This window comes from Ciconia boyciana, chromosome 1 (genome assembly GCF_034638445.1).
Source record: "Ciconia boyciana chromosome 1, ASM3463844v1, whole genome shotgun sequence".
Lineage (NCBI taxonomy): Eukaryota > Metazoa > Chordata > Aves > Ciconiiformes > Ciconiidae > Ciconia > Ciconia boyciana.
Window position 1 is genome coordinate 95891503 of NC_132934.1, and position 26628 is coordinate 95918130.

A 26628-nucleotide genomic window follows, 5' to 3' on the forward strand; every position below is an offset into this window, starting at 1 on the left:
GCTCCTCTCAGCAATGCATGCCAGATATGGCTGCATGTAGGTGTGCTGCATCTATGGAGTTTACATATGTTCTTTGATATCCACTTGGAGAAAGGTGATGATCAGCATCTCTGTATCTATAGTCTTAGAGAAAGCAAACCTCCTAAATCTTAGAATTGCTCAGTTCCTGTCTAGGCAAATGAAGAGCATTGCCGCATTTGAGGTCCACATCAGCAGAGATATTTTCTAGGATTACAAAATCTTATAAATAAATACAAAAACAATCAGTAGCACTTGGAATCATGGACAATAATCTCAATATTTTGGGATATTTCTGACAAAAGCATGAATCAGATATTTTTTCGGTTGTGCTAAATACCACAGGTATTACACCTTGGAGTTTTCCTTCCAAGAGGAATAATTACTCAAGACACTAGAAATTCATGTGTTCTGATCTCCTGGTCTGGTTGCCAGATACAATTCAAGTAGATGCAAGTGTCTGCGCCAACTCTGTACATAAGCTCAATGCAATTGCATGCATGCTTCCAAGAACAGATTTTTGGCAAATAGATATGAAATGATTTTTATTCTAGGACCTTGAGCCTGAGAATTGCTCAGCAAGCCATTTATCTGTACGGTTTTCAAGGACTTGGCTAAAATAAAACTATTGTTCTAAGATGTCTTTCTCAAAGAATTTTTACACTGAAATGTCAAAAAAGCTGTTGGGGTTTAATTATTTAAGCAATCCTAATCTATCAATATATTTTAGGGATTTTTCTCCTTTTCTTGTATATCATCCTTGAGTACCTTTTTTGCCACAAGTTATGATTAAAAGCTGTAGAAGTTAATAGAAATTACATGTTACTCAGAAGTAGTGAAATGGGCCTTGCTGCCTGTGGCCTCTTTCCCATAAGCTTGTGAGTTTTATCCCCAATTCCTTTGCTGGAGACCATCACCTCCCGAGTGGTTAAATGTCTGCAGTAAGCATCTTTAACACAATGAACAGATGTGTGTAATAACCACCTAATGTTTTGCTAGGTTTTGCAATGGAACAGGTATGGTTACTGCTCCTGCTGACGATTAAAGTGCTTTCAGTGGCTGCTCAGTTCAATGGATACAACTGTGATGCTAACCTCCATAGCAGGTTTCCTGGTAAGTGTTTAATAGACTTTTTTCTAATGGCTTCTTTATTGTCTTGGTTCAAAGCAGTGCTTATTTTTAAATACAGAGCTTTAAATCTGTCTGAAGCCTGGGGGTAGGACTCCACATTAAGTGAGTGTTAACTATCTCCGTGACAATGAAACTCCTCTAATGTTGCACTTTACTTTCTGCTTAATTGCACAATGGGTCAAATTCAGCCTAGTAGTAATGAATACAACTCCCCTCACGTCAGTGGGGTTTGACCTGCTTTTGCCAGAGCTCTGTCCTGTCCAAGAAATTCACCAGAGGTCATGTAGTTGGAAATGTTCTCTATAGATTTAAGAGTCTGAACCTTCTAACTGCGTTTTCTTTCATGTTTTATCTGGATAAGGGAATATAATTATGTCATTTTAGTTAAATAAAGAAATATATATCTATTTTTGAGCAAAATGAGATTGATGGCAAAATTGAGTGCCTCACTTCAACATTAAGCGCTTGGTTAGGGACAGGTGAAGCAATGGGACGAATCTATGTATGATGTACACTCATGCCTGTGAGAAAATGGGAATTAAGTCATTTTGGGGACATCAGGTGTCCAGAGCTGTTAATAGAATGAGAAATAGAAATGAAATTTCAGTCTTAGTGACATGTGTATCAGGGTTTACTCAGCTAAAGAATGTTTTTAGTCTCTGTTACATTGCTTATCCTTCCTGCCTCAGTTGTTTCTTGGACAGAATAATAATAATAAAAAAGGCTGTGAACACTGGCTCGCTCACATCTTGTGTTTCTGAGGTAGCAATTGAATTGAACAGTATAGTGATGAACTCTCAGTATAGTATAACACTGTAATACCTTTCAGCGTTGTTGCTTTCTGAATAATAATAGTTTTGATTTTTTCCAGGAAGGATCAGCTCTTTTATTAAACTTAAGTCAGCAGAAAGCCTACGGTCTGTTTATTGCCTCCTGTGTTACCACCACACTGCTAAGTGCTTTGTTGACATAAAAACCAACAGTGGGTTTGATCCTTGTTCACTTAATTGATGTGAATATGAAGAGTAGAGAACTAAGATGTGCAAAGTAGATCAAATGTGTTGTCTCCGTCCCTGACAAAAATCACTGTTTAACCGAGTATTTCACAAACTACTTCTATATTTCTCTTCTTAGGTAAAAGTTTTACAGGCTTGCTTCAAAAGTGTGGGTGAATTGTGCCCGCTTGCCTCAGATCTACCTTTCGTAGTTTTTTATGTAATTGCTTTTCTGTTTGAGGCTTCTTGAGAGGATTGTAACAGCTAGAGGGAAGTTTAGATTCCTCTTTCTGTGCTTTTTAAATATTTCTCCAGTCATTTTTTGCACCAGCCCTGTGCCAAGGTTTTATATTTGCGATGTGATACCTGTGAATTGAATCCAGCTCTTATTGTGGGTATTTAGGGGCCACTTGCAGTTCTGCCTCATCAAAAAGGGTCATATCAGATTCCATATCTGCCAAATCTCAGGGTCTTGGGAGAAAATCTGTTTAGGTTACAAGTAAACAGATTTTTTTTTTTATTTTTTATTTTTTTTTAAGTAAATGCTAATCACCCCACACTGCCCATAGGAGCTGAGAGCTGAGAGTCGAGTCCTGCTCTTTCCTGTTTGTGATCTCAGGCAGAAAAGATTCAAAGGTTGGAATTTAATCAACAGTCTTAGTGCTGATTTTGAGAGCTAGGAAGGAAGAATCATTCTGCTTGTTAATTGTGCATTTGAGATAGAGGTAAAAACCAGAAAATCTTTTTGTCCCAAAATTTGATGGGTATTATTTTCAGTATGCAGAAGGGACTGCTATGTAATGGGCTGAGACTAGTGGAGCTGAGTGAGGCTGCTGGAGCTCTGTTTTCTGGGTTCAAGAACCCCAGAAGATGGGTGAGAGAGCCTCTGCAGGGAGAAGGGGCTTGCCCTCGCTACGCTTGCTTCCCCAGCGCTCAGCTCAGGCTGTGGCTTTGAGGCTGCTGGCCTGGCTGCCTCCAGAATTCAAATGTAAGGGGAGTGGTGAGAGAGAGGTCAAAAGAGAGAAAGTTGCAAAACAAGCATCCTCCAGGCTGAGATACTGCTCACAGAGCCTGTTTATGGATAGGACTTTCTTCCTGTTCCTCATTTGTTCCACACAAGAAGTCTTCATTGTTGTCAGCTGAAATTCCAAACATGGGGTGAGAATGGACTTCCTTGCTGAGGTCTGTGGTGTGCAGATACCAGAGAAGCCATTGGGTTTTGAAGTTGTCTGCTCTTTTTCTTTAAATGCTGTGAAGAACAGAAGTTGTCTTCAGCAAAGATGAGAAATTAAGCCTTCCTAAAGGAACCTCAGAGCTCATCCATTTTTCATTTGTTTGTGCTTTTATCATTCATTGCTTGGGTGACTCTTGCATGGGGATGGTGCTGCATAAATGGGATGACAAATAATCAGGCAGGACTTTTGTTTCTGCAGTTTGTAGGTTTGTTTTAGAGTATAGGTATGCAATAGTCAGCAGGGATGAAGAAAAAAACCCTGTATTTGGTAGATTGAAAATTCTGTGACGTTTTATACCAAAAGCAAGATGTGTTCTAGAGAGTATGTAATAAGGTCAGATCCTGCCATCCTTCAGAGTTGCCTGGAGAAAAAAGCTTTAGTTCTGCATTGCAGTAAAGCATAGCTTTTAGAAGGCTTTTGGGGGATGGAGCTGTAGCAGTCTGGCTGTCTTCAGATGGCAAAAGCACAGTTTTGCTTCAGGGGGCTCTTGCTGTAAGTACGTACTGAGAACTTAGTAGAAGCTAAGAAAATATTGCAGCTTTTTTCACATACACTATGCATTTTAATTCACTCTCAAAGCAGTGATTTGATCAAAGAGGAGGCTCATGCAGAGGAGCTGGTTTTGAACTATAAATGTCTTCGTGCGCCTCTTCTGGTGGAATGACTTTTGTCAATGGTGTTCTGTGACAATCTCTTGTCCTCTATAGGTTTTTCACTGTCTGCTCTGGGGTGAGTCTTGGCAATGTGTGGAAGGGTACCAGAGCAGAAATGGGCAGTGGAGCTGTCAGCATTTGGCTCATGTTGCTATGGGTCCATCCTTGATTCAAGATAGACTCTGTTACTGTAATATCTATGTACCTCTTGAGCTTTATTCTGTTTTGCGTGCAACACCCCTGTGAGTACTGTTGACTATAGGTAGTTTGTGTGATTTGAGTCAGAGGCCAAGTGCTTTGCCTGTATGGAAACTCTGTGACAAAGAGGTCATAATATTTATAGGCCCCATCAGCTGGGTGGCCTAACCTTCAAACCGTTGCTCCTCTCTTATTCAGAAAACCAGAAGCTTTTACTGCAGGAATGCAAATAATTTTTGTTTAAACTTATACATATATAGGAATAATATTTACCTTCCTAAATTCACAAGAAATTAGGTAGATGTTTAGCATCTAAAGGAGCATTAGATCTGTTTGCACCTGGTTTCAGATTAATTTCTGAACAAATAATGTTGTTTTAATTCCAGAATGGACTAATTTGGCAACAATACTTCCTTGTAAAGTAGTGGGCAGAAGAGGTTCAGTCTGGAAAGGTCGTTTATCCTCCTGTATAACACAAAGGTTGTTTTTGTACTGCACGGTCTCATTTCCCATAGTGTCAAATGGGAATTTTGCAAGTGGTAATGGTACCTTAACAGGTAAAGTAATATCCTGCTTTTTAAAAGGCTTGAAGTGAGTTATAAAATTAACTGAGCTACTTTATATTACATCCTGCAATTTGTTACAGTCTGACTGTTTGCGCATTCGTCCAAATAAGTGTAAAGGCACACTTTGCCATTTGCATTTTTGTACTGTTCCCTCTACCTTAGTATACCCATTAAATGGATCATAACAGTCCTCATGTAGTGAATACCAAGGCATGCTTCTTCTTGATCTTTGTACGTTATGTTAGCGGAATTATGTACATGTACAGACCAGGAGAATTTCATGCCAAATCACTTCAACTCCTGTCTTGCCTCCAATACCTTTCTGCCCAAATTTACACCCAGTGAGTAACATTTATCACCACATTAGCTCAGAACTGAGTTTAGCCTGTTATTTCCTGCACTTGATTGTTTTGGCTTTAAAGCCACCATTAAGGCTGTCTAAATTAAACTGCTTGTGCTCCTGTACCATGGGGGAAGAGCTAGTTCATTGTAGTGGAGATTTCATTTCCTCTCTGTTGTGACAATGCAGTGAAACAATTCATTTCAGCAGGCTTAATGGTATAGTATTGACTGAAGTTGTTCTGCAATTTTTAATAGCACTTAATCTTTAAGCAGATGTAATAAATGAGTTATATAAAGGAGTAATGTCTGTGTTTAACATGATGCACTATGTCTTTTTGTAAAACACTAGGGGGAATAACCAAAATACCCCCCCCCCCCGCCAATAATCTACAGACAGAGAAGAGCTTATAGAAAAGCTACATTAGAGCTCTAAAGCAAACGAAACTGTTGCTTGTGCCTATATCCTAACCCGATGCTTTTCCATTCCAGTACATAAAAATCTTCAGAACTTTCAAATAAAAGGTCAAATTCATCCAAGAAGATTTTTTGCTGTTGTTCAAAAATTGATCAGTTGTAACAATTGCTCTTTCCTTGGTCTTTTGTATTGTCATAATGTACAGAATGAAAGGTTGCAAGATGCTTTGTAGTCTTGCAATCTGTGTCTTTCAAGAGCCAACTGATTTTTCATTAAAGCTAAAGTTGATGGTTCTTAAACCCCCCCGCAACTTTAAAGATATCATAATAAATTGCTCTGGTATGCTGTTGATTGTACTTCAAAGTCTGCACAGCCTGAGACTGCCGTTTCATACAAAGTGGACTCCAGACAACCTCGGACAATCTCACCTGACTTCCATGCCAGAGTGCGCTGGAAGGCAGAGCTCAGCCTCCTGAGTTTCTGAAAATTGCTGGAAATTTCTGTTCCAGAAGGGGGCTGTTTAATCAGACTCCAAATATTTAACTACTTGCTGTTTTCCACTCTGTTGCAGTGCTTCAGTTTATGAATGTGCTACTGAATGATTTGCTGGGGAATTTTTTAATAATGGTTTTGTTATGTGGTATACTACGTTACCATATTAATTCTGGTTTTCTCTTTAGTGAAGTTGTAGAGTCAAGTCTGTTCTTCAAAATAATGCAATTTTGACCTTTATATTCCAATATTTTGCTGTGGCTAGGGTCTAAAAATTCATTTGATCAGAAGTTACAACACTAGACTAACTGCTACAATAATTATATGGAGATTAGTTGAAATACATCTTCTTACAATGTCTTTCCCTGTATTTTTCTTGCAGCTGAACGAGATATCAATGTTTTCTGTGGAGTACAGACAATTACTATGAAGATAAATTTTTGCACAGTTCTTTTCTCTGGTTATTCTGAGACAGATCTGGCACTGAACGGGAAACATGGGGATGCCCACTGCAGGGGTTTCATCAATAACAACACCTTTCCAGCAGTGGTCATTTTCATCATCAATCTGAGTACTTTGGAATCCTGTGGAAACACTTTAGTGGTAAGAGAAGGTCAAAGTGAAATTGTAGCATGGCTGTTTATGCATAGGATCAAGTGAATGGCCTTGACAGCATTGTATCTCTTACAGATAATGTTTACATTGTCTTGCCCTAGCTAGCAATATATTGCATACATCAAAGAAAACCAGAGAAAGTTGGTAACTTATAATCATGATTACTAATGAGAAAATGTGGTGGGACACAAATTTATCCTCTGATTAGAAAGTATATTTTTCATTTTATTATTTTTTTTCAGTGGAAAAATGAGATTTTTCCAAGCCATTTTTAAAACTCTTGCTGAACATGCCTTAAATTTTGGTGAAACTTTTCAAATACCCACTTGGAAAATGAAAGTAAAATACTTTTAAGAGTGGATTAGATAGATACCCAGACTATAACTCTCATCTTCTTCTGCGCTCTCATATGAGAGGGGCTTGCTGACTGATTGACTGATCTTATATGTTCTGCGATAAGGCAGTGACTGAATGTCTCAGGGGAGATAGTCTGGTCAGGGGACACAACACACAGTAAACACCTCTGCTAGCAGTGCCTTGAGGTCTTGCACCTCCTTGGAAGATCTCAGCTCAATACAGAACTGCCTGGCAACAAACTGAAGTTTTCAAGCAAATTTTGTATGTTTGACACACGCACAAAAAAGGCTATCTAACCTATGTACTCAATTTATGGAAAAAAAAGTCAAGATGTGGGACTGAAGTTCAGATTTGTATGCTCAGCTCTGATCTCTTAGTGCACAGCCACTATGAGGTATGGTGTTTTGGCTGGTGGTACGACTTCAGTGTCTACATTTTATGTTGCTGTTTCATGCATGGATAATGCACATTTTTGTGCAGCTAATGACTAAATCTAATCCTTAGCTGAGGGTGAGATTTTGGAACCAGAATTTGATCCAGGAGCTGACTTTGAAGTCTGTTTTGTACCAGTATAACTTCATTTTCTTCAATGAAACTATCTCACTCTGGGGGGAGGGGGAAGTCAGGTCTCAAACCTTCTAAACCAAGGGAGAGGAGAGTTGTACAGTTTGTGTGTATATCACACTGTATAAGCAGTGATGACTTGTATCAAAGTATCTACGAATACCTTACAAAAACAAGTGTAAAAATGTATAATTTTTAAGGCTTATATTCTATCTGGAACTGATGGTTGTGCTTGATGATACCTGCCAGTTTTTATAACAAACCCCCTGATTTCTGTTGCTAATAATTTTGCAAAATTGGGCTGAAATGTTTGATGTGCTCTGTGACCTATTTGCCTCACACTGAGTTTTCTTTTCAAATTTTAACAAAAAACAGTTCAGCAAGTTCAAGATTCTCTTTTCCCATTTTCCCTGAAAAGTTGTAGCACCTCCATGACTTACAGTAGAAGAATTTGCCAGGAAGCAACCTTTTCCTGTTCCAGTGGAGTCGGTCACATTGTAAACTACCTGAACTTGCTACTTGGTTATAATTGTAAGAGCTTGATGTTTTTTAAAAAAAAAAACAAAACAAAAAACCAGTCTGCTAAGTCCAAATAATTGCAGCTCCCAATGAAGCCCCCTACAAGGCTGTACAGGATACAAAGACAAAGTTGCAGCTGCTAAAAATATAACCAAAAATTCCCCTCATCCTCTCAGTTTATGTATACTGTGCCACAAACAAAGAGAATGAAGGAGCAGGGAGCATTTCTTATCACGCTCCCCACACTGGAGTAGTACAATCCCATGCATTTCTTGGCTGTGCTTCACAGGAAAGACCTTCAAACCCATTTTCAATAAAAGTAAAGGAAAGACAACAGTTCAGGCAGAACTCGGGTAAAACCCAGGTCTGTCTGTAATATGGCAGACACAACTTTTTGGTTTTGTGGGGGTGGGGTGGTGAGGAAGCTAGACAGAGGTGTAGTTGGCTATACTATCTTAGTGCTGTAGCCTGTGTTTTTTAGGCAAAGAATAGATCCTAGGAAATTTGATTTTCATAATTTTCCCGCCATTTATCAAATGATTAATTATACTATTGGCGAAGTGTATGGCTGCATCTGTCTTCTAGCTGGTTTTTCTGTAGCCAAAGAAATCAAAATACCTGCTGTGTATCCTGTTCTACTTAGTGTTACAACTCATGTGCACCTCAGGATGATTCTTCCATAATGAAATGTCTTTTTAGGAAACTATGTATTCTAGAGCTATTGAAAGCATCTGTTTTTCTAATACAGTTATACAAAAGAAATGCTACAGTGTAAGTCCAGTGCCATCTTAATTGGCCTTATTGTGTATGTGCCTACTGAGAAAGTAATTTGTGACACTTACCTGCTGTTTTCAAACTACTCCCTTATTCAGATCAGTAGCTACAGATGGAGTGGGGCTGGGCTGCTACCAGCAGGAAAGAGTGTCCTTCAGTTTGCTGGAGAGCTGCATGTTATTGGTGGCTCTGCACACTCTGTGAGCCTGAGCAACACAGGATAGCACATGTCCAGGGACTGAATTAAGGTTGCATTGGCATTAAGGTTGTATTACTTTTCAACTTTTGCATTTCTGACAGTGTTTCTTTGCACATAGTTTATAATTTAGATTTAGAGATGTATAATGTAGACAAAACCACAGACTTAAAGTTCAGCTATTTGGCTTGTATCTACTTATGAAGTACATTGGTTTTGATGTGTCAAAAACAAAGCTCAAGAGTGACAGAGTGTTGTTTCTGTGAATGAAGTTGCGTGTGTATTGACTTTATTATTGCATATGGAAGCTCATTTTAAGCTAATATTTTTTAACTGTAATAGAAAAGTTCTTTTAGCTTTTCCCAGTAAGTCATGTGACTTCACTGGGAATGCTCAGAAAAAAAGTACCCACCAAAAAAACCTGCTTCCAGGATTCATCAGGTTTTTTCAAATGTTGCTCTAGTCTCTGTTTTAAGAACAGAGATATCACTTGTACACTGTATATGCATGATTTCGGGGAGGTGAAAAAGAGAACACAGGGAACATGTTATTAAACTAAATTAATTTTTGAAGGACTTCCTGAAGATATGTCTGGGTAAATTATGGGCTAAAGCATCAGTGTCCTTAGGTACCTTTTGTTCCACAGGTAACTTTCTGATAATAGTTGTTTTCTGTCTCCCTCAATAGGTATCCTCAGCTCGAGGTATCAATGCTTATGGAAATACCTCAGTGGTACAGATAGGTAATGTTTCAGGCTATATTGATACGCCAGACCCACCGACAATTATCAGCTATTTGCCTGGGCTTCTGTACAAATTTAGCTGTAGCTATCCACTGGAGTACTTGGTTAACAATACCCAGCTTGCTTCGTAAGTGTGCTTTTCATTTCTACGTGTTTCATTCCCTTGTTTATGTAAGCCCTTATGTATGTGTATATATGCATACACACCTAAATATATGCATGCCATAGCAGTATTGTCAACATAGCACTTTTTAGCTGTGCAAGACTAAAGGGAAAGGAAAAAGGACTGAAAGAAGAGGTGATACAAAGGAAAATTCTGTAGCATCATTGTATGAGATAACATAGTTTATGAAGAGAGCCTTAGATAATGTAAAACTTCCCTTAAAATTCAGATGCTGTGATGACAAAATGGTAGCAGCACAAAAATTGAAATTCTTCATGAAATAGTTTGTAAGCATCTAAATATAGAGTGCCAGAGAAAATATTTCAATGAGTAAACCTTGTACATCACGAAAAGTGGGTTTCTTTTTGTCACTTTGCCTCTCTGCTAATTATTTTTCTGATTCATGTTTTCAACAGTATCCATTACTTTCTGCATAGTTAAGGTTCTGTCGGTGTTTCCACTATAAATTACTATTTCTGAAGTTTATAACCCAAATGCATAAATTAACTCCTTGTGACGTGACTCGTTGAGGTTTTTTTAATGATAAAAACCACTGAAGTATGTAAACACAAAAATAAGATCTCTTTCTTCATGATGTTTTTTGGTTTCTGGTTCTGTTGCAGGTCGTCAGCTGCTATTTCTGTAAGAGAGAACAATGGTACATTTATCAGCACTTTGAATTTGTTGCTTTACAATGTGAGTATAAAACACAGTAGTATGACCTGGACGAAATCCATCCCTGCACTATGTGGGTCTGAACTGGATTAGCAGAGCAAAGTATAGACTCCTCTTCATTATTTGCTAGTCCCTTCCCACTCCTCCCATGAAGAACCAGGCCCTTCATCTGGGCTTCTGTCATCTCTGATTTCCCTTGTCCTTTTTGTTTGCATATACCTGTTGTCTTCTATTTATATGGCTGGTCTTGGAGGACACATACAGTCTTTTTGCCCTGTATTTATACAGTTCCTTAATTTACAACTCTGGCTTTCAGGTTGTAGTGCCATGTGAATAATCAGTTGTGGTAATAATAATCATACTCCAGAGTGCATACTTGTGTTTGCATTTGTTATGTATGTGTGTGTGTGTGTGTATATGTGTATAGGTACATTGTACTGATAAGGAGAGTACTCTGTAGAATTCTGTAAAAATATTCTAGACCTGTTCCCTTAGCAATAAACTGTAGCACTTTTGCTGGGGTATTTTTATGTTCAAGCATCATCAGAGTGTTTTGATCATCTGTAATTGTAGTGAGGCATGTGGGGTTTGTTCCAAATCTATTGCCCACTGTACTTGTTGTCTCATTGTGTAGACTTTCAAGATTTTAAGGGTTAATTTTAACAGCTTGTAACTCACACTTCTTCCATATGTTTTAGATAATTTAACTTGAATATGCATTATTGTATAAGCTTTTACTATGTAAATACGGATGGTGACTGTAAAATGTGAAAAATGCACGGACCTCTGCTTAACAACATTAATCTCTGAAATGATATTTTCGTGTTGATTAAAATTTTTATTCATACATTTTAAATACCTGATTTAAATATCAATTTTTCAATCTATCAGGCAACATTTTTGTAAATTATGAATCTGATTTTTTTTGCATTATTATTCATGCCATCATGATGCTGAATTATAATTCATGCAACTGATTTAAAAGTCAATGCTTTATGGTTTGAACATAATGAGCTATAAATATTGTAACAGGACATTTTCCAAAGGCATGCTTAAAAAAAATCGTTTGTTTGACAGAGCAGAGCTCCAAATAACAACCTATAATCTGTTAAAATGAAGATTATACTTCTCTCATTTTTAAATAAACTTGTGACCAAAAAGATGGGGCAGGGTGAGGGTAGCCAAAGTTCTCACTCGGGGCAAGCGTTGACCACCACGTGTTTGCTGCCTTTCAGGGCCCAGTTCTGCACACAGTGAGATATAAATGCTATTGATGCTTGTACTGAGCACATTTTTTCCTCAAATACCACATGCCAAGCTGGGCTTTCATCCTCCCTACCCCAGTGAGTTTACAAGTCGACCATGAACAGTGGTGTCTTAGCCTTCTGATTTCAGTTGTATTACTCTAGCGAGTAGCACTAGCATGAATAATACTGTTAAGGCTGTCAGATTCAAGTGATGGATATGCCCTTCTGGTTCACATCCTAGGGCTGGCTGTGTGCACAGACAGCTTGTGCCTTGCCTGCAGTCTGCCTGGTTGGGCGTGCCTCTGGGGACACCCATGCTCTTGTGAACTCTGATCCTGTGGGCTCACTTGGTCCCTGTTAGAAAGTCCTGGTTTTGGGAGGGACCTCGAGGCTCCTGTCCACCCTTGGTATTGGTGAGGGGTTGTGTTCAGATGTGGCTCTTGACTGTGAGCAGCCATATTTTCAAACTTTAGCTGTAGTGTTAGTTCCTAACATTGACTCTTCATCTTCTCAGCTCACCTCCATCTTCCCTCACAAGGTGATGTTTACATTTACTTTGTGGTGTTAGCGTGTGTTATCGTGAGGAAAGACAAGAGGAGCCATTATGATACACTCAGAAAGGGTTTAATAGCAAAACGTTTAATGGGCTTTCACAGAGCCTAAGTGGCTATGTGCTTTTAGGCGTTCCTGTAAATGTCTGTCTAAATAAATAAAAACTACTCTTTAAGAAAAAAAGAACAACTATGGAATGTAATAGTGAGGGACTTGCTGTAGACTTTTTAATCAGTTTGCAAAATGTGACAGGGCTATGTATTAGAGAAATGTATAACTAATTTTAAAGAAGGCCAACTTACCTGTTCTCACTTGGATGGATCTTCAGGGACTTGCTCTGTGCATGTTGCAGAGCTGGTCTAAGTGTGCGTGTGTACGTCCCAAGGCCTCTGATGCTGCAGAGGTTGAATATTGGGCGTGCTGTGAATTTTGGCATTGTTCCCTTTGAAAAAATACTTGATTTATGTGCTTAATAGTTCTTGTTGCTGTCAGCTGCTGCTCTTGGTCTTACCTGCCACACTGAACCTGGTCAAAATTCTGTTTAACAAAGTTTTTCTTATGAATTGAGTGTTTCAACCTCTCACAAGAGGTCTCAGCATGCTGTGAGTCCCTGTGCTTTCTGGATTAGCAACCTGTTTGACATAGGTGATGTTAGCAGTAAGTGCATTTTGATATGCTGAATTAATGTCTGTCACTCAGATCTGTTTCATGGCATTCTTGCTAAAGTGACATTAATGGTTCAGCCTTTGAACAAGAAACCAATAAAACAGCTATATCTATGTAGTAGTATATGGGGTACTTCCATAGAAACTACATTTTGCATAACAGAATGTGTCTGTTCTCCCAGACTACAGCTTAAGATATATAAAACCTGGTGGCATTGTTATCACCACTAAATTAAATAAACTTAACAACCTTTCCTGGGAAAGGGTACACTGACAACCCAGTTAAGCCCCTCCTTTAGAAAACCACAGTAGCTGCTACATTTGCCTGTAGGTGCTGGAAGACTTACTGAAGTGTCAATGAATGGTACCTTTTCTTTAATCATTGATCCAACCACTTCATAAAATCATAAATAGATTCCCCAAAATAGTTGCATAGGATAAGGCCAGTCAAATGTTATTGATCTTTACAGACAAACTTGTAGGCAAATGCTCTGGCACTGCTTTTTGCTTCTTCCCTTACGGAGGACAAAGTAAATGACTGTCCTACATAGAAAGGTCAGAAAAATTAGATGGGAGTTCAGTCTGTGGATGCAGATGGGTTGTTACAGTGAGATTTCTGGTACACTGAGGCAATGTTTGTTTTTCAGGATTCAACCTACAGCCAGCAGCTCCTTATTCCAAGTACAGGTTTACCTTTGAAAACCAAAATATATGCAGCTGTAAGAGCAACCAACCTTGATGGCAGGTACCATAAAGGATGTTATTTCTTGTCTTGCTATTCAGCTCTTGGTGTTGCAAATTTTTCTGATTTAGAAGCAACTGTCTTTCCTCATAACCTTTTGTATGTTAAAATAATGGTTGGTGTTTGATAATTGCTGCCCTCAGCTGGAGGGTATCAGGTCCTTGATAGTGAATGCATATCTTGCTACTGTCCTCATTATGAAAGTTTTCCTGAATTACACTTTAAATCCCATATTGCTGTTATTTAAGAAAGGGCCTTTGTAAGATCAAGTGAGAAACTCCAGGGCTTTTGTTGTGGTTTAACCCCAGCTGGCAAATAAGCACCACACAGCTGCTCGCTCACTCCCCCCTTGCCCTGCAGTGGGATGGGGGGAAGAGAAATGGAAAGGGTAAAAATGAGAAAACTTGTGTGTTGAGATAAGAACAGTTTAATAATTGAAATAAAATAATCATAATAAATTGTAATGAAAAGGAAAATAACAAAGAGAGATAAAATCAAGACAAGTGATACAATGAGAACAATTGCTCACCACTAACCGACCAATGCCCAGCCAGTCCCCGAGCAGCAGCCTCCCTGCCAACCTTCCCCCTAGTTTTATTGCTGAACACATTGTCATATGGTATGGAATAGGCCTTTGGTCAGTGTGGGTCAGCTGTGTCCCCTCCCAGCTGCTTGTGCACCCCCAGCCTATTTGCTGGCGGGGTGGTATGAGGAGCAGAAAAGGCCTTGACTCTGTAAGCACTGCTCAGCAATAACTAAAACATCCCTGTATTATCAACACTGTTTCCAGCACAAATCCAAAACATAGCCCCATACTAGCTACTATGAAGAAAATTAACTCTACCCCAGCCAAAACCAGCACATTTGCCACCCTTTATTCCATACCACTTACATCATCTTCAGGTCTCACACTATCCAATATGTTCTCATTACCCACCACCACCGTTCCCATCCTTTGATATTATACACAGATATCATTCTACCACCCTGATATGGACCACCCTTGTGAAATATCTGTTAAATGTCCACAAATGTCCACTGAGTTAATTTAGAATGTCCACTGAGTTAATTTAGTCCATGACTTTGGGCTCCATCTGTTATGGTGGTCACTCAGGCCAGGAGAGGTGGTGTGTTGCGTGGAGTTATTGGACACCAAAGACAGCTGAGGTTTGGTCACTGCTGCACTTGCACTGCTTCTTGTAAGGCTTGTCCTCCATTGGTTCAGGTGGTTCCTGCTATGGTAATTCCTATAGCACGCAACTCAAATCATGGGTTACAATGATTTAAAGGTATTTCCATTACAATCTCCACCCCGGGTCCCTTTGGGCCAGACTATTGGGTTTAACATTGCAATGAACTCCTCCCCTTGCTCCTAGCCTGGCTAGCAACAAGGGGTTCCTGCTATAGTAATTTCCATAACATGCAACTCAGATCATGAACTATTTTCACCCAGGATTAAATCACCTTGAGGTACATGTTGGACTCCCCCATCCTTCTGCATTACCCACCAAGTGCAGCCAGGTCCTTGAGCAAAAACAATCCCATGAATACATTTAACCTTTCCTGAGGAAGGAATAATCCAGACTGTTCTTCCCAACAAGTTCCTTATATGTACTACAGAAATCTTATCTCCTCCCACAATGTACAGGGGTTTTGATTGGGCAGGGCCAGGTTGACCGGCAGATCCTCTAGAGTTAACTAGCCAAGTGGCTTCTGCTAAATGTGTATCCCAATGCTTGAATGTCCCAGCACCCATTGTTCTCAGTGTAGTTTTTAACAGTCCATTGTATCATTCAATTTTCCTGGAGGCTGGTGCATGATAGGGGGTGTGATACAACCAGTCAATGCCATGCTCCTTGGCCCGTGTGTTTATGAGGTTGTTTCGGAAATAAGTCCCATTGCCTGATTCAGTTCTTTCAGGGGTGCCATGTTGCCATAACACTTGCTTTTCAAGGCCCAAGATAGTGTTCCGGGCAGTGGCATGGGTCACACGGTATGTTTCCAGCCATCCAGTAGTCGCTTCCACCAGTAGTCGCACATAGTGGTAGTGTGATTGTAATCAATCTGCCAGGCCTCCCCCTATTGGTATTTTAGCCATCATCCTATATACCAAACAGGCTTTAGCCGCTTAGTTTGTTTGATTATGGTGCACATTTGACATTCATGGATAACCTGTGCAATGGCATCAATAGCCAAGTTCACCCCTCGATCACGAGCCCATTTGTATATGGCATTTCTTCCTAAATGTCCTGATGTGTCATGGGCCCACTGAGCTATAAATAGCTCACCCTTATGTTGCCAGTCCAGATCCACCTGAGCCACTTCAATTCTAGCAGCCTGGTCCACCTACTGGTTGTTTTGATGTTCTTCAGTGGCCCAACTCTTGGGTACGTGAGCACCTACGTGATGTACTTTTACAACCAGATTCTCTACCTGGGCAGCAATATCTGCCATAATGTGGTAGCCCAGATGGGTCTACCTCTGCACTGCTAGTTGCTCTACTTCTGCAGCCATCCTCACAGGGCATTTGCCACCATCCATGAGTCAGTGTAGAGATAAAGTACTGGCTGTTTTTCTCATTCAGCAATATGTAAAGTCAGCTGGATGGCCTTCGCTTCTGCAAACTGACTTGATTGACCTTCTCCTTCAGCAGTTTCTGCGACTTGTCATGTAGGACTCCACACAGCAGCTTTCCACCTTTGATGTTTTCCCGCAATATGACAGGATCCCTCTGTAAACAGGGCATATTGCTTTTCATTTTCTGGTAATTTATTATACAGAGGGGCCTCTTCAGCACATGTCACCTCCGCTGGTGACACTCTGAAGTTTCGGCCCTATGGCCAGTCCACGATCACTTCCAAGACTCCTGGGCGGTTGGGGTTTCTCCTTCGAGCCTGTTGCGTTATCAGTGCGATCCACTTACTCCATGTTGCATCAGTTGCATGATGCATAGAGGGGGACCCTCCCTTTGAACATCCAGCCAAGCACAGGCAATCGAGGTGCCAAAAGGAGCTGTGCTTCAGTACCAACTACTCCTGAAGCAGCTCGAATTCCTTCATATGCTGCTAATATTTCTTTTCCAGTTGGAGTGTAACGGGGTTCAGATCCTCTACATCCCTGGCTCCAAAACCCTAGAGGTCGACCTTGAGTCTCTCCAGGTGCTTTCTGCCAGAGGCTCCAGGTGGGGCTGTTATCCCTGGCTGAGGCGTAAAGCACTTTTTTCACATCTTTTCCTGTCCAGACTGGCCCGAGTGCTACTGCACAAACTATCTCCCATTTAATTTGTTTAAAGGCTTGTCATTGCTCAGGCCCCCATTCAAAGTCGTTCTTCTTCTGGGTCACTTGATAGAGAGGGCTTATGATCAGACTATAACCTGGAATATGCATTCTCCAAAACCCCGTGACACCTAAGAAAGCTTGTGTTTCTTTTTTGTTAGCTGATGGGGACATAGCTGTTATTTTGTTGATCACATCCATTGGGATCAGATGACGTCCATCTTGTCATTTCATTTCCAAAAACTGGATCTCCTGTGCAGGTCCGTTGACCTTACTTTTTTTAATAGCAAGACCAGCTTTCAAGAGAATCTGGATTATTCTTCTCCCCTTCTCAAACACTTCCTCCGCTGTGTTGCCCCACACAATGATGTCATCAATATACTGCAGGTGTTCGGGAGCTTCACCCTGTTCCAGTGCAGTCTGGATCAGTCCATGGCAAATGGTAGGGCTGTGTTTCCACCCCTGGAGCAGTCAATTCCAGGTGTACTGGATACCTGTCCACGTGAAAGCAAACTGTGGCCTGCACTCTGCTGCCAGAGGAATCGAGAAAAACGCATCGGCAATATCAATTGTTGCATACCATTTGTCGGCCTTTGACTCCAGTTCATATTGGAGTTCTAGCATGTCTGGTCTGGCAGCACTCAGCAGCAGTGTGACTTTGTTCAGGCCTCGATAGTCCACTGTTAGCCTCCACTCTCCATTGGATTTTTGTAACAGGACAGCTTTTAAAAGTGAGTCGGCTTTGATTTCTAGTCCTATGTGGCCATGACTTCTGAGAGGAGGTATACAACATGTGTTGGTATGGTGGTTGACTAGCATGAAACCAAATAATTTGCTTTATACAATTCTGCTGTTATGCTGTGCTGTTGAGTTTTGTAAGTTGTGAAAGAAACAAGTGATATATTTGGAACACGGGATGACTTGTACATGACCTGTTAAATACAGTAACTCAGCTTCAATGTAACAGCCTGCATTATCAGTTTGTATGCTTGCCTGTACTCTTTTAATCTTATCTCACTCACCCTCCACCTCTACTCTTACGTAGCCACTTCCCCTCATCTATCATTTTGCTCCCTGTGCAGGTGGAATGTTTTGATGGACTACTGTTACACCACGCCATCTGGTAATCCTAGTGATGATCTTCGATATGATCTTTTTTTCAGGTAGGTCCTGTGGAAACCCAGTGTTTTGTGAGTCCTTCCTTTAGAAAACAGTTATAAATCTCTCCAATAGTGGTGCTCTAAACTGCCTGGAAAGTCTAAGCAATATTATCAGGGAGGACCAAGGGCTGGGCTTACAGATAACATGTCAAGACTTATCTTGTTTGTGAACATAAACATAGAAGCAAGTGCAAAGTCATAAGAATTATGAAGGTAGAGAAGCATATATCTAAAATGGCTCTACTAGAGAAACCATAAACACCCAAACTGAATGGCTAAACTGGCCTTTATTTTACCAAAGGTACCCTTGTGGTGAATGACAGTGATATAAAACATCATAGATTCCAGTTAAGGAAATCAGTTAAGCAAATGATTAAAGATAAATAGATGCGCCTGCTTCTACTCCCAGTAATAAAATTTATTTAAATTGGAGCTTTGAAAAACATCTTGACAGTATCTCAGATTAAATCTTATCAGTGACGGTTGCTGCAGAGATACTGTCTTTATTTGGAGTTAGCTGTCTATACCAGTTAGCATACCTGATTACTGTTTGCTTCAGGTCTCAAGTTTCTTTGGGCACTGGAATTAAATGGTACCTTGGTTATAGCTGTGATGTTGCAAAACAAAACATAGTATTTTTGTAGGAATGCATTTCAGCACAGGACTGTGCAGCCTAACAGGCAGATTGTGGCTGCCCATGTTGGACATCAGGGCACTGTGCTCTTTTCTAAGGAACTAAAGCACTGAACTTGCTGCTTAAGTTATCTTATTCTCAGCTAAGAGCTTCAAAATGCTAATCATACAGCTGCTCATCCTAGTTTTAATCTTCCCTACAAAAACTAGCTGTGACAAGGACCCGCAGACAACTATAATTGAAAATGGCAAGAGCCAAATGGGCCGGTTTTCCTTTGAGGTGTTCCGCTTTGTGAAGCACAAGAACCAGAAGATGTCTACTGTCTTCCTTCACTGTGTGACAAAGCTGTGCAGAGCAGATGACTGTCCCTTTCTTGTGCCAGTAAGTTTCAGTGGATGGAAGTTGCTGTTAGTTATCTGGATATAAAATAGGCACACTGGAGTTATTCTGCATGCAAATGCTATGGAAGTTTGGATGGCACAGAATGAACGTGACTTGTAGAGTCTGAATTAAGAATGTTTTTTGTGTCTGAAAGAATGTAAAACAACAGATGAAGAATAGGGCAATGAATATTGTAATCTGCAGATAGAATAATACTAGACCTGCAAAACACAGGTTGTTGAACACATGAGAAATGACCTCTTTGCCTTTTGGTCCTTAATTTTTAAAAGTAACAACTTTGAGACAGCTTCAGAGCTGATATTCTTAGTATAGCATCTAAGAAGCAAGGTATCTACAATCACAGTAGATGAATAGAAAGATCTTAGAATAGAATTTATGGAAAACTTAAAGCTAAAGTAAGCGTCCTTATACTGGCAAGGAAAATTTAAAATAGTTTCTGATAGTGAAAAAAAAATAAATTACTACATCCCTTATAGTTTATTGCCACCTCCCTTATAGTTTGGAAACTGCTGTTTTGTTGAAGTTCATGAAGTTGTGTCAATTAAAAATTTATTTAATTTTAGGAGTGTCAGGAACTACAAATATATTTTGGAAATTGAAACATTTAAATCAACATATAAACGCAGAATATTCTGTGTTGGTGTCTTCAGAATGCAGTATTGTTTCCTGTTGAATGACTTACCATTTTGGATTTTAAAATGCTATCAGTTCAGTATACTTCTGACATTTTGTACATTATTTTATACTTTTATGTTACACTTTTAAATAATTCATTGTTTCTATTGAACTTATGTTCTGAGGTTTTTGAAGTTCTTTCACAAGAAATTGAAATTAAAGAAATGCTCTTGATTGAAGCATATTTGAGTACCCAAGATTAAGGTAGATGATAAATTAGAGATATTAAAGGTGGATTCCAGATGACAGAGTGCTGGGGATTGTTTTAATGTGGGTCATTGCTGTTTAGAACTCCATTGAAAATGTGTGAACTTTAACTTGAGAAGCTTGCTGGAATAGGGATTGTAGCATGTTGTCTATCCCTAGTCAAGCAAAACACATTTGTTGGGGAAAACTGTCTGTAAACAAAGCTTTGGGAAATTAACTACTGAAAATTTAATATACTATAAGATGAATCTTGTACACAACAGCAATGTAGTTCTGTAAATGAAGTGAGGCAAAATACAATGGGAAGCCAGGCTTTTACACTTCTAGGGAATATTGCAGCTGGGTTTTTTTGCAAAGTAATGTAATGCATACTAAGAAATAAAATCAAATTTGTGATATCACTTATAAAAGAGTTTACACTAAAGCAGGAAGCACAGAAGGGCAATAATTCCATTCCACTCTGAAACTGTGATTGTTTTGATTAACCGCTCAGATTTGCAGTAACAGAGAAAGAAGAGATGCTGGTGGGAGAACAACTTGGAGCCCCCAGAGCACTTCTGGAAATGCTGTAATCTCTGCTGGCCCCATCATTACGAGGAGTGGTAGGAATGAGCAAACTTTTTCTATGGACTGCAGGAATTTCAGAAACCTGAGGAAATGTTTTGCAGTTTAATATAAATTTGCAGTGACTTAGAGAAAGGGTGAATTCTCCATGAGTTTGCTGGGTATGTTTTTTCCCTATTGTTGGAGTCTTTGGTAGAAATTTTGAGCTAATGTTTCTGTTTGGCTCTCACATGCTTCCTCCCTACCCCAGCGAAATCACTGTGGGATACTGTTATGCATATAAGGCCATTATAAAAGCCCAAACTCAGTGGGTTGACTTCTTTTTTTTGTCAGATTTCACTGAAGATAATGGAATTCAAGGTACTGTATTCAGTGTTGCAATTCGATTTGGACAGCTAATGAATATTCACTGTTACTTTCTGTTCACCATTTCTTCCAGCTTCACCTGTGGGTTTTTGTCTAAGTGTTGCATAAAATTAATACATGCTATGTTTAGCCTTCAGCTATAAGAAAGAAATAGGACAAACACATTGTAAATTCTAAACAGAGTAGGCCGAAATCTACTCCTTTAAATCCAGGGTGAAATTCCATGATTTCCATTTTTATTGCCAAGGTTTAAAAAACAAACAAACAAACAATGACCAAAAAACCCCCCAAAACCCCCATCTCTAAAACCAACCTGCAGTCTCTGAAAAGAATTTATGTGACTGCTGTTGACAAAATAATAAAAATAAAATATTTGAAAAATGTTTAAGAAATTCTGTTTACAGATATTTACAAGTAGTTGCAGTGAAGCAACTGATTTCAGCAGTCTTAGATTTAGGAAGCTGAGAGCAGAACTGAATCCTATCTAGGAAAAATAATTGAAATACTTGAGAATAAAATCCTTCTTTATGTGCAAAGTGGTTGTGCCCACATATACAAAGAGAACAACTGACCCTCCAGAATAGGGAACCATCTAGCAAGAGACCATTTTTAGAACAAATACCCTCTGTTATAAGGAACATTTCTTCAATGAAAATGAGTATTTTTGTTCTGGATTATACATAGTCCCAATTGAATTGCTGCTACCTGATTAGCCAACAAAAAGTGAAAAGAACTAACTTCAAAGTTGCATGCGTGCATACTTAAGGGAAACGAATGACAGATTTGCTCAGACAAACATGTATGCTAGAGAAATGCTGCCTTGGGCAAGGAACGGAAACTAGATAAAGCTTGTTATATGAGCAACCCCTATTAGGTAATATATCTTGTGATCCAAATGCTGTGAATGCTATTTTTAGAATTTAAAAAAAAAAAGATACTCATAAATTATCTTTAAATACTGCATAACTTCAAGCAAACAAAGATCTGTCCATGGGTGTTTAATGACCACAAAGAAAGGATAAATGATTTTATAATTTCTTGACAACTATTGAGGGGTTTTTTAAATGAAAACATGAATAAGGCTGGAAAAGGAAAATAATATTTTTTTAGGTGTCTTCTACTTGAGATATGTGGCTAAAGCTTTTTAGATTAGACATATTTCTACATCTCCATAGTATACTTTTGGAGCACCCCACTCCAGCTGACAGCAGGATGGTTTGATGAGAAGTTCTGAACTCGGCCATGAATTTCCTGAGTGGCATTGGGCAAGTCACTTAATCTAACTTGCACTTCACTTTTCCTTCTGGAGCAGAAAGAGGGAATTAGTATTTCCTCCCACTGTCCCTTCGCATTGTGAAGATAAGTGCATTAAAAATGTGAGGTTCATGAATGCTATAGTCAAGGAAAGAAAAGGGAGAAAGTAATGAGAAAACTTGAACAGAACTATCTGGTTTTGGATGAGGAGTGCCAGGGTGCAGTGCTGGCTTACTCTGGTGTGATGCTGCATGGAGGTGCTTATACTATTTTCAAGGCCAAGTCTGGTCCAGCTTTAGTACAGATACATTTGTACAGAGCCCGTCAAACCTGCTGCACCTGACTCACCATAATACATACCCCAGTATGAGGTCTGCAGTTGCATGGATGTGCAGCCCCTCACTTCGGTCATTTAGGTTGGTGCTGCATCTGTCCCAGGGCTGGTCCTGTGCACATTGGTGTCTGCAGAGGCACCTTGAGTTAGCCAGGTCTCCCCATTACTCTAGTCACCAGTTGTTCTGGTAACAGAGCTGTTTATGCAGTTACCTTTATAGGAACTTGTTGTGATTTAACATGTTTTTTAACATGTTAACATTTTGTTCTTTTCAGAGAAACTTTATTCTTGTTTGTTAATCTAAAATAAATCATTACAGGAGACATACACAGAAGCAAATGTTTTGGTCTCTGTGTATAGAAACAAAGCAGGTACTTACTTGTGAAGGTGACATTGTGTAGCTTTTGATGGATGTCTCACTTAAACTTAGAAGACAGCTGCTCAAAACAAATGTATACGTGAGCTGTGCTTACAAGTTGCACAAAAAAGCAAAAACAGTGACAAGAAATGTAGTTCTGAGATGGGCAATTGTAAGTAAGTAAAAACTGAAGACAAAATACAAATGTTTTCCTGAATATAATGCCACGGTATAACTGTCAAGAGAGAAGTGAGCATGGGGAAAGGGCATTTTTGTAATCATTTATGGTCACTGATGTATTTTTCCTTGAAAAACTCAGGTTAATTTTTTTCCTATATAGATCTTCTTGTAATATGATTAACAGTGAAGGAACTTGGTATAATACCATGCTTATGGTTATATTTTTATTGAGGGACAGAATAGAACTGGCCACATATTCAATTAAGAGCTTCCTGTATTAAGGTGTGTGGGTTTGGGTTTTTTTTGCCACAGAATACTAAGTAACTTCATATTGGTGTGCTCGCATTAAAAATGAAGCAATGGCATGTAATTAATGTTGTTGTCCTTATTCTACCAGAGATATTAAAAGCTACTAGTCAATGTTGCAAGTATAGCTGATGTGTTTTGAAAATAAAGCTAGGACTATTGGCTTTTGTGTTGCAAGGAGGGGAGGAGGTAGGCAGAGGTATTTGTAAAATATAATGCATCCCATTTTTGTTCTATACAGATGAGATGCCAACCAACAATTCACAGCTTGGTAAGTTAATCAGAGTTCCAAGAAACATAAAAGAGGGTTTATGAGTGAAACAGAACTGAGGAGATGAACCATTTTGATTGAGCTCTATGCACTGAGCTGGAATGTTTTTCCTTTTTGGCTTTTTTTTTGTCGTTTAAATGAGTCAATACTGACATGCTGTAAAGAAAGCAATTGGTGAATCTGGAATGCTGTTTAATTTGTGTACCCAGCCCCACCAGCATAGCAACTTCTAATTCCTATGATGGAATTGAAATGAGAATCTGCTGCTATGACATATGAGGGTGAGGGAACATTGCAACTGCCAGATGCAAAATCAGACTTAAGCAGTAAAATTTGCTCGTGCCACGCAGGAGTAGACCAGCAAAATGGTTATGGTGCAGTCCAGCTCAGTTCACAGCTCAAAGTTGGAAGAGCTCTGCTTCAGCTCCTGTTCTCCTGGCATTTAACCACACAAAGAGCCTATGGAGAAGCTTGGATAGAACTTGTGGTCTGCTAGGGCAGTGAAGGAAATAGGCTGCAGAGGAGATCAGGTGTCTAAGTTTTAGGGTGCTTCTCCTTTGGGCACTTGGAGGACTTGTTTCAGCCTGTCTGTTACTGTTCTCTGCTGGTAACAAGGAGTAGCTAATGACTAAGAAAGGATGGTCAGGGTAATCAGGTGGTCCATTGGGCCCTTTCGCCTCTTACTTGTTCATAACAGGACCGAGTGGCACAAGCAGCCTATCCTGTCCTCTGAACTCTGATAGTATTTATTCCCTTCTTTTCTCAGCTTAGACCACATAAAAGCAGCTACCTTTCTTTCCCGGCATGGAAACAAAGTTCTCCCTGTAATGAATTGCTCCCTAGTGTGTTCCTACCCATGGGTATCATTAAAATAATAACAATAAAAAGCAAATTGTCCATTTGCTGCACACAGCTTGCTGTGTTAATGGCTGCTACCTTTCCTTTCCATCCAATGAAAGCAGCAGCCCCCTCTTTCCATCCCAGAGCAACAGCATTCCTGTGCCTGTTGCAGTCCCAGTGGAGAGCATAGAGGTAGAGCAAGGTGGGATTACTGCTGTAGTGAAGAGAAGACAAGGGAGGTCAGAAGGCAGCACAGCATTGAGAAGGGGAGGGAAACCTGATCAACAGAGCTGACTTTTCTTCAGCCTTGGTGAGGAGGGAGGGATTGATGATGTTGAGGGCAGGTGGCTGCTTCTGGGAGGAGCAGTCTGGTTTCCCACGTAGAAGCTGTGTTGCCATTTCACCTCACTCTCCAGCACTGGTAATGGCAAACACAGGTCTTAGGCAAACATGCCTTGGTGCTTTGGGTAGCACCTACTACTGAAATGGTTTTTTTTTCCCTCCTGCTGGAAAAGATGGTACAGGCTGGATGTGTGTGTTCCAGTGTCCCGGGACTGGTCCATGAACAGCCTGTTGACCTACACTAAATAGTAAATACATATGTTAACTCCTCTCTCTGAGAATTGATAAACATGTTAAGAAGCCTTCTGTGAAGGTGTACAGACAAACTTAGAGTAGCTCAGATATCTGGTGCCAGATATGGCTGCTAAGGATTTATATACCCTTCAAATTGAGATGTGGATAATGATATCAGGGAAGAAATCCTTTCATTAACTTGGTTAGGCCACAAATCCTTATACCTCTACCTTGCTAGTTATTGGACAGTGATAGTCTTGCCTTAAATTGCACAGGTCAAGGCTGGTCACTAGTGTATGAGGGATTATGCCTTAGAAGTATCCTTACTGTCTTTATCCCCCAGCATGATGGGTATAGAAAGAACTAATAACTATTTTCAAAGTATACTTAGATAAGCTTTATCCAACTAGACAGGTGCTCATTCTGAAGTACAGTTTTAGTCCCTTCATGGTAATTATTCTGTATATAGGGTGTTGTAATGAAAAGACAGATGTGTTTGGCACTGCTGAGAGATTCTAACCATATCTTACCTGTGCATTTTTGTTCTCCTTGCAGCTCAACTAAATGGACCTCCTTTCCAGCTGAACTCAGTCACCAGCGCACTGATTTCAGGCATTTCCATCCTAGGAATCACAAGCATTTTCTTTTTTGTATGTTCCCTAACTCTTCTGCACAGAAAGTGGCCCAACAGTTCAGTGTTGAGTGGCATCCAAAACCCAGTTTTCAATTGAAAGTGATGATTTACTTGCACTTTTTCTTTGGGGTTGCCTTTCTTGTCCATGAAATATTATTACATTAAAAAATAATATTAAGGCAACACTCCAGCTGTATCCAGCTTCTATTCCAGCTATTCTATATTTGTAGATTTGCTAGATGTTATTGTGTAGGTAAGCAGCAATGATATTGGTAACAATCCTAGAAAATTATGAGAATCTCAATTGTGTTTGTGATCAGACTGTATGACATTATGCCCATGGGTGTGCTGACAATAGAGCTTGTGTCTCCAGCTTCCCAGTAAGGTCTCAAAGCTGAAGATGCTGAAGGTGAGAACCTTTCCAAGTATGCCATTCTTACACAAAACCTGACACATTCAGAAACATTCGTAAGTTCATAAACACCTACTAAGATAAGGATCACTTCTATTTTGTCATAGTATTTTTCACAAATTTGAAAAAAACAATTGTGTCTCAGGAGGAACTTGTTTTCAGCTGTCTTGGCTAAAAATAACCCCAGAGAGACTTAGAATAGTGACTTTTGCTTATTATTCACTTGGAAATGTTTTCTTAGATATATCTTCCATTGAATCGTGGTGATAGCATGTGAAGGACATAATTTGGCTGGGTATCTTTGAGTCAAATGGTTTAGGGCA

General features: G+C 39.6%; 1 protein-coding gene across 1 annotated transcript; it reads left to right on the plus strand.

Annotated features, from left to right (window-relative positions):
* Positions 1-1025: 1025 nt before the first annotated feature.
* ZPLD1 (zona pellucida like domain containing 1) lies at positions 1026-25990 on the plus strand. The gene is made up of 10 exons (XM_072851406.1): positions 1026-1131; positions 6428-6648; positions 9758-9939; positions 10599-10671; positions 13762-13859; positions 18215-18295; positions 19136-19307; positions 20704-20812; positions 23814-23843; positions 25815-25990. Exons 1-10 carry the CDS (start codon positions 1026-1028, stop codon positions 25988-25990), a joined length of 1248 nt encoding a protein of 415 aa, XP_072707507.1.
* The last annotated feature ends 638 nt before the right edge of the window (positions 25991-26628 follow it).